Source organism: Rhinopithecus roxellana, chromosome 3, assembly GCF_007565055.1.
Source record: "Rhinopithecus roxellana isolate Shanxi Qingling chromosome 3, ASM756505v1, whole genome shotgun sequence".
Classification (NCBI taxonomy): Eukaryota; Metazoa; Chordata; class Mammalia; order Primates; family Cercopithecidae; genus Rhinopithecus; species Rhinopithecus roxellana.
The window spans coordinates 143,966,288-143,980,766 of record NC_044551.1 but is presented as its reverse complement, the minus strand read 5'-3'; the positions used below and the strand labels follow the sequence as shown (position 1 = coordinate 143,980,766).

General features: G+C 36.0%; 1 protein-coding gene across 3 annotated transcripts in view; it reads left to right on the top strand.

Moving 5' to 3' along the window:
* Positions 1-14,479, top strand: part of ATG10 (autophagy related 10) — a 300,617-nt gene that overhangs the window by 211,030 nt on the left and 75,108 nt on the right. For all 3 annotated transcript variants that reach the window (XM_030927363.1, XM_010386038.2, XM_030927362.1), the window contains exon 5: positions 10,090-10,187. In XM_030927363.1, coding sequence (XP_030783223.1) covers positions 10,090-10,187 — 98 coding nt within the window. The remainder of the gene's footprint in view (positions 1-10,089; positions 10,188-14,479) is intronic.

Here is a 14,479-nt window from a genome sequence, read left to right as displayed (position 1 = left end):
GGCTGCATTTGAATAGAGGAGGAATCATTTCCTCCATTCAGCAAAGGAATGGCTGTCCTTTATGGAGACCATTCTATTATTGGCCCAGGAAATAAGGGTATAGAATTTAAAATGTAGCCTAAATATTTCATGTGAAAGATTTGTCCACTTGTTGTAGGCCTGAAGGATGCTCATGGAGAAATGGGGCAAAATAAATAATCAAAGAATAGTTCCTTCTCGAAGGCAGCATGAACCAAACTAAGATAAAGGCCAGGATAAAGAAAGAATAATGGAAAGTTTGGAATTAAAGCAGCATATAAATCATCAAGCAGGAAAAGGATTGTCCATGGTTTGCAACAAGAGGAAGCCTATGGAGTGCATAGAGGAGAATGACAGCAAAACAGGAAAGATAGGGGTTGGAGGAAGCTGAAGAGTAAAAGTAGAATAGCCATAGTTCTGTTCAACAGCTTGTAGAGGACAGCCACAAGTTGGGTTTCTTGAAGAGGTTAGGAAAAGCACTGTAGAATGGGAGGACAGGGAGTGCCAAGCTATGGGGGCTGGAGAGAGCCCACCATATTTGGGGAACAGTGAAGGACCAGTTTGGAGTAGGGGCTCACTTAGGATGAATTATGGAAGAAATAGTTGAAAAGATATGTTGAGGTCAAATTATGGAAGAGATAATGGATTGGAAGGGGTTGGAAGGTATAAAGAAAAAGTGAAAGAGTTTGAGCAGATGTGAATGAGACCAGAGGAAGGAGTTCCTAGAAATTGTGCCTGAGTAAAGCAGAAAGAAAAGGAATTGAAGGGTGAGAGTGAAATTTGGGGGAAAAAAAAAAAAAAAAAAAGGAATTTGGCTTTTTCATTGTTTTTGTTATTAATTTTATAACAATTTAAACACAATAACCTCTTAGAGAAAATGAGTTGGGAAGAACATATTTTCAGGGAAAAAAGTATTATTGCAAGTACAGTAAGAGTTAAGGTTAAGGTAGCTTGTTGAATAGGAAGAAAAATAGTGGATTAGAGAAGTATTTAAAGACTGGGCAAAAATGACTGTAGTTAATTACTATAGTGAGCAGAAAATAGAAAATTATTTGACAGATAATTTAATTTAGGGTCTTATTTGATTGTAAAGAATCTTTAAGAAAGTTCATATATTTATATTTTTGTTACATATATGTTTATGTAGACAGTAAATCTAGCCAAGGTCGTGATAATGAACCATAACATGAATTTTGGTGAATTAAAAAGAGATTCTAGAGACTGAAATGAATTTGAAGAGCAAACAGTGAAAGTTATTTTTAAAAATAATGAAAAATTATTTAATACAAATATATTTAAACTGAAGAGTCCAAATAATAGAGGAAATCTAGTGAGAATTATTTGTTGAACCATGTAAATATTTGAAACATTATGGGGAATTAGGATATAAGTCACATGCTGGGTTAGAACATATGATAGCAATAGAATCTCATTGAAAAATCAAGCCCTGTTTTGAAAATGTACTGAAGGACAGGTGCTAAAGAAATGGGAAGTAAAACTACAGAGACAGCTAATTAGCCAAAAGGTTTATTCTAAGCAGAGTATTGCTTAGCCACATATACAAAAGGCAAGAGATTTTAGATGGACCCAGAGGCTTGGGAGAGAAAATAGCAAGGTAAGTACATTAATTTTATTAACCTGTAAGAGATTGCATTTTAGCTTTCTTAGGTGAATGTTTGTGCCATATGGAAAAAACTTATCTTTGCTTACTATTGGCAAAATGAGCCCTGTTTGAAATACCTATTAAAATATACATAAGTGCCTACTGTGTGCACAACACAAATCTCATTAGCCTCTCTTTAAAATATGCTGAAACAAATCACTGCCTAACTTGTAACTCATGTATTGTTTCTCTGTTCCTTCAAAGTCATCAAAGCAGTGTTCAAGTCTATATGTTAGGTGCTGTTTTGAGAAGGCAGAGACTGCATTCCACGAGAAGGAGAGCAGGTTGGATGGTGGAAGAAGGGTATTCAAAGTTCTGGTATAGAGTAATATAGTAGTAATAGTCCATAACGTGGGGATAATGTTTGAGGAAAGCCAGGAGTACAACTTGCTGATTATTAATCTCAAGAGTTTGGAATCAAAACCTCAGAATACTTTGGATAGGATTGAAAATAGCGTGTCGGCAAGGTGCGGTGGCTCACGCCTGTAATCCCAACACTTTCGGAGGCCGAGACGGGCGGATCACCTGAGGTCAAGAGTTCGAGACCAGCCTGGCTAACATGGTGAAACCCCATATCTACCAAAAATAAAATAGAATTAGCTGGGCGTGGTAGTGCATGCTTGTAATCCCAGCTACTCGGGAGGCTGAGGTGGAAAATGGCTTGAACCCAGGAGGCGGAGGTTGCAGTGAGCCGAGATCACACCACTGCGGTGACAGAGCGAGACTCTTGTCTTAGGGGGAAAAAAAAAAAAGAAAATAGAGTGTCATCTGCTTTAGAACCAGGAGACCTGAGGCTGTAGATATCCAGCTGGTAGTATGGTTCTCAGATTTCTGGATCAATAGTGGTATCACAGGGCTGATGTCTGAGGTATCTTGTGGACCCAATGTTGCTTCCCTTGGGACCATTTTCTTATTCAGAGGTTCATCAGAATGGTCTTATATGTACTTCTAATAGGTTAAGTGATTCACTTAATTTAAATGGAATGGTATAACATCACTTGCATTATTTCATGTTTCTTTTTTTTTTTTTTTTAATTATTATTATACTTTAAGTTCTAGGGTACATGTGCATAACGTGCAGGTTTGTTACATATGTATACTTGTGCCATGCTGGTGTGCTGCACTATTCCACGTTTCTTAACACTGTGTGTGGACAGTTTAAGATGATTCACAATTGCTTCTTTTTGTGCTGTTGGGCATATGTTCATAAAAATAGATTGTAACACACATAAACTTTCTCGTGTAATTAAAAACCATGTTAACATTTATTGTTTCTATGCAAGATTGCTAGACAAATATATAGCATTTTAAGCTAATAATTTTGAAAATATGTATTAAGCAAGACTTTTAAACCATATATTTTTGCTATATTAGATATGTATCCCTGGTTGCAAATAATTTGATAAGCAGGAAAAGGCTTATTGAAGGGTAGGTCATAGAGTCAACTGAAGGTGGTAGAATGACAAGGCAAGGGAATATCTGCCTCCCTTTAGCTTTAGTGGTAGAAACGGGACTCTGCTTCCTACTTATTTTGGAATTTATCTCTCAAATTGGTAGTGTGTTTGGATACTGAGAAATCACATATCTGCTATAGCTGCATCTGCTTAATGCTATGGATTTATTGAGTATGAGGGTTTTTAAAAGTATAAATGTAAAACATTTAATCAATTTTATTATGATCATTCAGCCATTCTTAGAATGTGCTAATTACTCTAGAAATAATGTTGAACTTTCATCTGTTCATTCATTTGAAAATATTTATACATAAGGCATGAATATGTTTCTGAAATGCTGAGATAAATAAAGGAGATCGAGATGGATAATACCATCGAGGAGCTTAGAGTCTAGTGAGGGAAACAAGATAGGTCTGAAATTCACTATAACAAGTAGAATATGTTAAGGACCATAAGAGAGGTAAAAGGCACCAGGGCTTGGGATTACCTTGAGCTGTGTTGATCAAGAGAGGCCTTGGCTGGACATGGGATTTGTCCATGAGTGATAGGAGAAAGGGTGAGCCAGGCTTGGGAAGAAAACCATGAAAGGAAAAATTCCATGTACTCATAGGTTAGACAGTGTTGATGGGGACCACTAGTAATAGTAGCAACAAGAACAATACAACTAATATGCATGTATAACTTTACACTTTACAAAGAACTCCTGTCCACAGAAACACATATAATGTAGTGGTGAAAAGTGCATGGTCTAGAGTCAGAAAACTTTGGTTCTGATTTGTAGCTCTGCTGCTGACTAACCTTATGACTTTGGGCAAGTTATTTACTTTGCCATTTCCTTTCTTTCATCACCTGAAAAAAAAATTGAGTTAGCAATAATACTGATTTCAGAGTTTTGAGGATTCTGAGCTTATATTGGAAATGGGGGTTGACACTTAGGGCCTTTCAGTCATGCTAGCCAAATTATATATCTAGATCTTCACACTAAAATTAGATGGTAGGAACTGTTATTATGCTCATGTGAAGACAAAAACTGCTCAGAGGGGTTAAATTATTTATTCAAGGGTACATAGAAAACTATAGAGCTGGGACTTAAACTGAAAACTTAAGCCCATTTTCACTGCATGGCACTTCCATTCAAATAACTGAAATTTAAGAACCATATAGGTTAAATTAATTAATTGATGTTATATGCAAGCAAAAGGAATTTGCCATAGTTCATATTTTTGGAATTTCATTTAGATTTCTTGAGATCGATAAAGATACAAAGTCCTAAAATGCTTAAAGGAATAAATAAAAGTTACAGAATTAGCCAGTATAGTAGCTGATATGAATGTACATGAACAATTGCACTCATTTCGTATCACAATATAATTTTCTCACTGAAGCAAAAATGAATTTTCTCCTTTGGTGGAGCTTCATCTCTGCCTTACTGTGGAGTATGACATGAATTTTTATATCTTTCAAAGCTCTGTTGAAGACAATATATTGAAGAATGACATCTTTCGTTGTGAAAAATCCACTCTTTCCTTTTTATTTCTAGTGGCCACATTCAGAACATTATTCTTAAACTTACTCTGAATTATTTATACTCTCTCTAGTCTTCATTTTAGGAGTTAAAAAATTTTGGTGAAACCATGCACAATAAGGATAAAGGTGACTCCAGCATGCTTGCACTAGAGTTAGATAGTGCTGGTGAAATATCTCATGCTGTTATTGGCTTCATGAAAACTAATAGCCCTGAGAAATTTAATTTAGAAAGCTGCACATTTTGAGTAATATATAGATTACTTGACATGTGGGTTATTATTCAATTGAGAGATTTTATATGAAAATGTTAAATGCTACTGGCAGTTGCTAAAGATTGTACTTTTTAATTATTCTATTTTTCACCTAATGTCTCTTCTTCTTTTGTCATTGACATTTTAGATTACTGACAGGACATTCCATTAGCTTAAATGTGTATTATCATTCCAAGTGATATAGGCACATAGTAGGCACTCACTAAACACTTGTTATATAAATGATCTCAGTTTACCATGCTCACTATGTAGGTTACTACTGAAATTATTTTGGCTTCTACTTCTTTTTCAAGTATTCAAGGGATTTTACTGAGCTACTCAGCCTCAATGTGGTTAATGAAATTTCTAAGCATGTTAAAATTGGTGCGATCAAGTATCTTGGATCTGAAATGAAGGGGTTGTTGATTGAGTAAGCTTATGTCTCCTCTGACTGAGGCCAGATGCAAAAAAATAGACTCTCTTAACATGGGTTAAAGTTTCTGATTGAAGATACTCTGAATTGAACATGCAGGCACATAATAATGTGTTTTATGTATTTAACCAAGTATTTATGTCCATATTTTAAGTCTCGAGTCTTCAGTTTTCATAAATAAGTGGATATGTACAATATTATTCAGGTTTTGCTTTGTTCATATGATGTAGTTCTTTATACATATAGAAATATCCTAGTTTAATTGTTTCAGTGGGATTTCTCAAGTATCCATTTTGCTTTCGAAATAGAGTCACGATCATATTTGAAAGCATTTTAGATATCAATAATGTATGCCAGGATTTTGAACATATTGCTTATCAAGTTAGACCTTTTTGTTTTTGTATGAAATATCTCAGAAACTAACTTTTGTATGTCTTTGATGATGAAGGTGTAAACTGTGATTAGGCAAACCAGTGATGAAGGCTTAGGGAACAGAAACCGCATCATACCTCATTAGGTCATTGTTGTCATAGAGACAAAGCTATATTTACCCAGACCTTTTACAGTGTAAGTGGTCAGCAGAAACTGGAGAGATTTGCAGAGATAGAGAAGAAAAGCAAAATTATATACTTTTGCCAACCATACTCTGATTACTCAACGTATTTTGGGAACTGCTGGTTTTGAAACTTCTTCCAATCCTTGTGGCTAAAAGTTGGAAGATGGTTGCCCATTAAAGGTGAATTTGTTTGCAGACAACAAAATCATTTGGAACCAAATATATGGAATAAAATAAGTATAATTTTTTCCTTTGATTTAAACCTATTTGGGACTAGTAAGTAGTTACTTGTCTGGCTCTGAAGGCAGTTCAAAGGCAGTTCCATTGACAGAATTACAGCATTGTTAGAATAAATATTGGCTGAATTTGCTGAATAGTAAGGTAACCTCCCTAGGTGACTATTTTGAGGAACAGTGGTCTTTTGAATATTTAAGACTTGATATGCTTGTTTTAAATACATGTAGTCCCACCAGGCCTAGCATGCCACCAGCAGGGGGTGCCAAACACAGACCTTCAAGAGGTGCTAAAGAGACTTTGCAGTGGCCCTTGAGATAACCATTATGGGCCTAGAAGAGGCAGATATTTTAACAATGGTATTACAATTGGTTGTTGACCTTCCTCAGTTTTTTTAAGGGGGTTAGATTTTGGAAGTTGGAGACCATGGTTTGGAGAGGGTATTCATGGAGGTCACGACTGTCTAAGCCATCTCAAGCAGTTGCATCATTGTGGTTGTATAACAGACTTGCGCCGTTATGTTACCAATTTTTCCATCGGTTTCCTCATTTGAAGAGTCTGCTTTTCAAACAAAGCTCTGGTTACAACAATCAGAAAAGCACTCAAGTTGGTTTAGAAAGTGGGGGTGAGAAGAAAATAGCGCTTTTTCTGAAGAAAAAGAAATAAAGCTTTGCCAGGCCTCATTGGGATTGCAGCTAAAGGACTCCACTGAGGTAAATACTTTCCTGGCCTCTTGTCTCTGCCTTCCCTATATAGCCACATTTTTGCAAAGATGGAGCCTCACTTTGTTGCCCAGGCTGCTCTCAAGCTTCTGGCTTTAAGCAATCCTCCCACCTGGGCCTCCCAAAGTGCTGAGATTACAGGCGTGAGCCACTGTGCCCATTTGTTTTTGTTATTGTTGTTTTTTAAGGTGATGAAAATGTTCTGAAATTAATTGAGGTGATGATTGCACAACTCTATGAATATAATTGAATTGTACACTTAACATGGGTGAATTGTATGTATGTGAATTATATATTGATAAAGTTATGTGTGTTTTTTTTAAGTCATTGTCTGTAAGTGACGAATGTTAGTGATATTCATGTGGTGCTAGTGATCCCCTACCCAGCCCTGGTGGTCTTTCCACTGGTTGGTGCCTCTCCCTGGAACGCTGTGCCTCCCATTTTTTGCACACAGTTAACTTTCTCACTGAAGTCTAAAATTGCAAATCCACCTTCGGCTGGCACTTCTTAGCCTGCTCTACTTTTCCTTTTCACCATAGTATGTATCACCTCCTAAGATAATATACAGTTTACTTGTTTATTGTGTTTATTGTTTATTATCTCACTCTCTCTCTCTCACACACACACACACCCCCCAAGGCAGAATGTAACCTCCATGAAAACAGGGATGATTGTTTTGCTCACTGATGTATCGCAAAGGCTTGGCACAGATGCCTGGCATATAGTAGGTGCCCAATTATATAAAACACCTACTTCTAAAATTAACTTGTATCCAAACCATTTACTCTGTACTTACATTGTTGCCTGAAATGCTTTAAGGAATAAAATTAAAACCATTACTGATTACCAGATATGAAGATATGAAACCCAGCATTCTTCTCTAGGCCTGTAAACCTTTATGTTAGTGGAAATAAAGTTAAGGAAGGCATTTTTTCATCATTTATCATTTATATTTATAAAGCACTTTATAAATACAAATATTTATAAAGCATTTGCAAGCCTCGCCCCTCAGAGGCAGCGTGGACCAGGAGGAAGAGCGCTGGTGAGTCCTGAGATCTGGATTCAGACTTCAGTTCAGTCATGAATCGGCTGCATACTTTTGGCAGATACATATTTCCTAAGACCTTGGCTGCCCTATTTATAAAATTAGTGGTTATACTAGCTCTAACATTTTATTATCCTACTACAGGTATTTGATTTCTTCTACCTTGACATGTAAAAATTATTTTAAAAGCATATCATTCTGTAATTTGATTAGTTTACTATTCGACACTAAAGTACTTAAGATCTTATTTGCCTCTTCCCACACCAATACACACACATGCGTGCGTGCACACAGACACACACACACATATGCATGCATGGCATGTGCATATTTCTAAGGTGCATAGTGCTTAAGAGCAGAGTTTGGCCCTACTCTGTAAATGTGTTCAGAAAACAATATAACACAGATACTGAAGGCAGCTTGTTTTTAACTTGTAGCTAAACATGACATTCAAATGTTAATTGGATGAATAAATCTTGTTCATTTTACAGACATGGAAATGTCAATGGAATAAAACTATTTATCACAAGATAATGGTCTCCCGCCACCAGATAAATGCCAAGATGAAGATACTTATTGAAAATGTATCAAAATATTCTATTGCTATTTATTGAAAATAAAGGTTGAGGAAAAGTTCAACTTTTTAGGTCAAACATGAGAAATGTCCTGCTTATGATGTTAGTTTAGTACTATATCAAAGATGATATGCATCGTATAGCAACATGGGAAAATTCTAAGAAATAACAGTCTAGAAATGAATCTTTTAGGTTTGAGAATTACTAGAATGATTGTGTGAGGGCTGGGAGGAGATTCCTAATATTTATTGAGCTCTTATTGTGTACCTAACACAGTTCTGGGTGCATTCACTAATGTAAGCCTCAAAAGAACAATACTCACAAAGGATTTTTTTTCTCATTTTGCAGATAAAGTTAAAAGCAAAATAATTTGCACTCACATAGAGAGTAAGTGCCAACACCAGGATTTAAACTTAGTCCACATTCCAAATCTAGTGTTTTTTCCCCCAACACCATACATTTCTAAACTTATACTAGAAAGTCTTAATACAGTGATTTTTGGAGCTCTTGAGTAGATTATTTCCATTATGCTTTGTTGCCCTTGATGACCAAATACTTCTTTGGTCTAAATATTCAGCATATTGCTATGTGAAATATCTTTAAGTGATATCCTCCATTAGCCCAAAAGAGCACACCCCTGAGTCTTGAGGGCCTTATAGCTCTGAATGGAGCAAGTTATACCGGATTCTAGCATTAAGATACTTTCTTTCCAGCAGTGTATGGTTTGAAATCTTTAGGTGACTTCTTCTTTCTGCTTTCTTTTCAGAACTTAGATACCTATTTTTCCACTTTACTTACCTTGTGTATAATGTAAGTGCCATAGTGGTCTTTGTAAAATACATCGTTTGGGTGGATACAGATGGGTAACTGAAACAAAGAAAAAGAGCATTATTGTTCAATAAAGCTTTTACTGCCTTGTTCATGCCAACCCTGTTCTACTGTCCCTTCCCACCCCAAGAGTCCCTTTCTCTGCCTGCCATGTACACCAAGTATTAATATCTCTCTTCCTTAGACCATCAGTGAGCTTCAGTCTTCTTCAGGCAGAGACCACTCTACTATAATATACTTGTTACAGTTTCCTCAGTAGATGATAGGCTCCTTGTTAGGAGAAATTGTGTGTTTTTCTTATCTCTATTCTCCATGGTACCTGATGGAGTGATTTGGACATTATAGATACTCCATGAGAATGTGAAAGATGCATGGGTATGGCTTCTTTGTTTTAAGGACTAGAGGAAGTAGGAAGGATTCAAAGTATTCATAGTGCACCTTTGTGAATATGGGAATCTGTTTGTCTGTTCCTTTGCCTGTGCTTGTATCTGTCAGTTCTCTCTAAAACACATTTGGATTTTATTTATTTTGTAAAATTCGTAGAGGCAATGAATGGGCAGATAATTTAAATGCTAGATGGATACAAAGCTGAGAAGCTTGAATGTTTAAATTTCCCTCAGGAAGAAAATAGTAATTCATATAGCACTCTCTTGATATATAAATAGCATGTGCACTGAAGATCTTTCTAAAAGTCATGATATTCTTCCAAGAGTTTTAGATTGACACCAAGAACCATTGTGTCACATGAATTACTAACTCAATCTTTACCATGCACTTTCACAGATGGGAGACCTTTAACTCTGAAGGACATATGGGAAGGAGTTCATGAGTGCTATAAGACGCGACTGCTACAGGGACCATGGGACACTATTACACAACAGGTCAGAGAGTATTGTCATTTTATTGTATGCATTTTATTGTATTCTTTCCCTCTGCTCATCTTTTCTTCTAGTTCCCTCTCCCCAACTCTTTTCCCTATTTCACTCCTCTATATCTTTACATATTTCACCTCAAAGACAGTTTCTTTAAAAACACCTTCCCAGACCCAGTCTTGGTTTAGCCACCCTATTATAAGCTCTCAGAGTGTCCTATAATTATCCTTTAGGATGCTTATTCCAATTTTAAATGACATATTAGGATGATTAAAAAAAATTGATGTCTGTTTTTTCCACTATACGGATCCTCCTTGACTTACAATGGGTATACATCCTGATAAACCCATTGTAAGTTGAAAATATCTTAAGTAGAGCCGGGCGCGGTGGCTCACACCTGTAATCCTAGCACTTTGGGAGGCCGAGGCAGGCGGATCACAAGGTCAAGAGATCGAGACCACAGTGAAACCCCGTCTCTACTAAAAATACAAAAAATTAGCTGGGCGCGGTGGCGGGCGCCTGTAGTCCCAGCTACTCAGGAGGCTGAGGCAGGAGAATGGCGTGAACCCGGGAGGCGGAGCTTGCAGTGAGCTGAGATCCGGCCACTGCACTCCAGCCCGGGCGACAGAGCGAGACTCTGTCTCCAAAAAAAAAAAAAAAAAAAAAAAAAAAAAAAAAAGAAAAGAAAATATCTTAAGTAGAAAATGCATTTAATACACCTTAACCTACTAAACATCATAGCTTAGCCTAACCTACCTTAAATGTGCTCAGGACACTTACATTAGCCTACAGTTGAACAAAATCATCTAATACAAAGCCTAATTTATAATAAAATATTGAATAGCTCCATGCAATTTGGTGAATACTTTACTGAAAGTGGAAAACAGAATGGTTGTATAGGTATCAAAATACCTTATCTTGAAGGTGTATCACTTTTGCACCATGATAAAGTCTAAAAATTGTTAAGCTGGACCATCCTAAGTCTGGGACTGTCTGTACTGTGAGCTCTCACATAGGCAGACCATGTCTCTTTTATACTTCATTGCACATGCAGCACCAGCACAGTACTTATCATGTAGTATGTGCTCAATAAAAATGTATTAAGCAAATGAACAGAGAAACTAGGTTGGCTTATACACCAAGAAATACATGATGTGCCTTCTGTAATCTATACTGCTTTACAGTTTTACTCATAGATACATTTGCAAAAAAGAAGAGCTTTTGATTAATAATATGGTTGCAATAGTGATTTGCAAAAGTAGAGAAAATAGATCTGCAAAAGCAGATATAAAAAGTAGATTTGCAAAAGTAGAGAAAATAGATTTGTCAATCATGTAAGTCATTAGTTAATCAGTAGTTAATTATATTAGCTAAAATCAGTAGTTAATTATTTTGGAAATTAAAAAATACTCATCACCTTGCAACCAGTCATAATCTCCTTAAAAATAATTTTTACTTATATCAAAAATCTTATTTTTTCCAAGATTCTGTTGAGCTTAGTGAAAGCTTCCTTTAAAAATGACTTTATCGGTTATTAGAATTTTTATGCCCTCTTATATGTTTGATCATAATGACAGTTTACCTCCCAATCAACATGAGAATCCTTAGCATCTCGTAAGTAGTTCTTTAACAATGACCATTGTCTAGGTTTTAATTGAGGACAAAACTACCTTTAAGTATTTGTATCTTTCACACTGCCTCTCAAATTAATCTTTTCTCTTCCCACTATCACCCTCCTAGATCAAGCCCTCTGACCTCACGTGGAACAATTTGTAAAACCTCTTATCTGTGGTCTTCTGCTCCTTTCCTCTCGGCCCGTTACCTGTGGTCACATCTTTTTAACCACTGCTGTACTTATCTTACCTGTGCTCTAACCTGCAGTAGTTTTCTGAGGGCCTATGGGATGTGGTCTAAATGCTTTGCCTGGGCATCAGAGGTTGCTGCTCCCTGGTTCCAACCTGCTCTTCTAAGTTTATCTTCTACTCCTCCACTCTACACAGCTCTTGCCAAACATGGTTATTCATTTCTCTATACTCCTCTTGTGCCATTTGTTCTTGTGATCTTTTCTAGATCTAATGCCTTCCCTCATTTTTCTGTATGCATTACCTCTTACTACCTGTCCTCTTGTACATTCCTTTCTCTGAAACCACCTCAGCTGACAAAAATGGCCCCTCTGAAATCCAAATCTGTAGACCAGGCATTGGTGGTTGCTATGAAGAAGGATAATGTGAAATATGAGAAAACCAACCCTAAAGATTTGGCAAGAACATTTTATTTTATGCAAACTATTTTAGATTAACCTTTAAGTATATCAAGATGAGTGCTAAGAGTTCCAACTTCTAGTGTCTTGTCAATGGCCACAAACTGCACAAAAATTTGTGTTGTAGAGTCCTTATCCACAAGACCCAGGAAATGTTTGGTTGTAAGAGTCAAGAAATATGGCAAAAGATAGAGGAAAAAAGTGTTCAAAAATATATGTGTATTTAACTTTACACCCATTTATCAGTTCTTTCTCAATTCCTTTATACTCTTGAATCCAATTCTTACCATTTTCCTTTTCTGTCTCTAGCAGATAATTAATCTCCTCAATGCAGGCCTGTATATAGCACAATTTCTAGTGATCTATGATATTTTATATTTTAATTCCATGTGTCTTGGTTCTGACCCATGACATAACAAGATTTTGATACAATGTTGCCATAGATTTCTTTTTATTGATAGAACTCGTACATTGTTATTAAACTCACCACTGAACCAATCTGTATATAGATTGCTTTTAATAGAATTGACTAATGTCCTTCATTTTATAGTTATTTCACTGTCACACAGATAGCCTATTAGTGTACCATCTTTTTCCTCCCTATCATAATATGGTATTACAGATCAAATCCTATCTCAACAAGCATTACTATTTCTAACACCAAGGCTGGGGCTCACTTAATAGGAGGGGTATTTGATACAACCATACTACAACACAACTATAAAACTTAGGTGATCCTTTGGAATTGATCTTATTGGGATTTGATCTGTGAACAGATATCCTACTTCTAATAACAATGTTTATTTAAGCTTTAAAATTGCTCATCACAGTGCATGTCAAGGCATTACAGATCAAGTAAGGGAAACTTATTTGTAGTCATTGCACTACTTGGCATTTGAAAATCATCATGAATATTTCCTTTGGAGATCTTGGCTTTTAATCCCAGATTGGTTAATGGGTTGGTATTTGTGTCTTCTTCTTTGCTTGAGATCTTTGGGAGAATGAGTCTTCATTTTTCAGTACCACATACGAAGAAAAAACAAGGTGTCCTCAGTGAGATGGAAGGGAAGAAGATGATACAGCACTAAGGAAGAATGAGCTGATAGAATATTGGTGGTGTTGAATAGTAGACACCGTTTTACAGAATTACACTAAGGAATTATTAGCTTGCAGACTGAACATGATAATAATATGCTGTCCTCCAGAGTGGCTTAAAAACAAAAGCAGCCTTTGCATAATATAAAATGCATTACACTTCATTTTCAGGCCTGATTGTGCTCATATAGTTTGTTGTTCTTCATCTTTAGTAATCACACTTCTGTTCTTTCAGCATTTGTCTTGATGATAAGGACCTATTCATGTCAGATGTAAACCCTCTCTTTTGAAGACAAGCCACTCATAAATCTCATACATTTGATTATGGTGATTACTTACCTGCTTTTGTCCAATATTACAGACTACCTATTATATCAACCCTGTAGCTTAATAAAAAAACTTCTGAAAGAAAGTTAACAGATACTTAGGTTGGATTTGCCTTAATTGTTATAGTGAGTGTTACAATAATGATCACTGGAAGGTGTTGGCTCTGTGTTTTAAGAAAAGAATTCCTTTGATCTTGGTGTGGCCTAAAGTCACAAGATAAAAAAGGGTACCTTCAGTTTTACTTTAAGATATGTGTGTTTATGTGCGGGGATGTATAGTAGTCAGATGAGTAATTTTTCCTTACTGGATTCTTTTTTTGAATTTTATATTATGGAAAATTTTAAACACATACAAAAGTAGAGATTGTTGTATAAGGTGCTTATTAGCTGATGAAGAATTTGTTTTTTTCCATATCTCATCCAGTTAGGAACTTTTTTGAAGTAATTCCTAGCATCATTTTATTTCCTCCCTACATATTTAAGTATCTTTAAAAGATAAGAGTTCTACATGAATGTTCATATCAATTTTATTTATAATAGCTCAAAATGGAAAAAAAAAAACCCAGGTGTCTTCAGTGGGTAGATGGTTAAACAGAGAATAGCATACCATTACCGTGGAA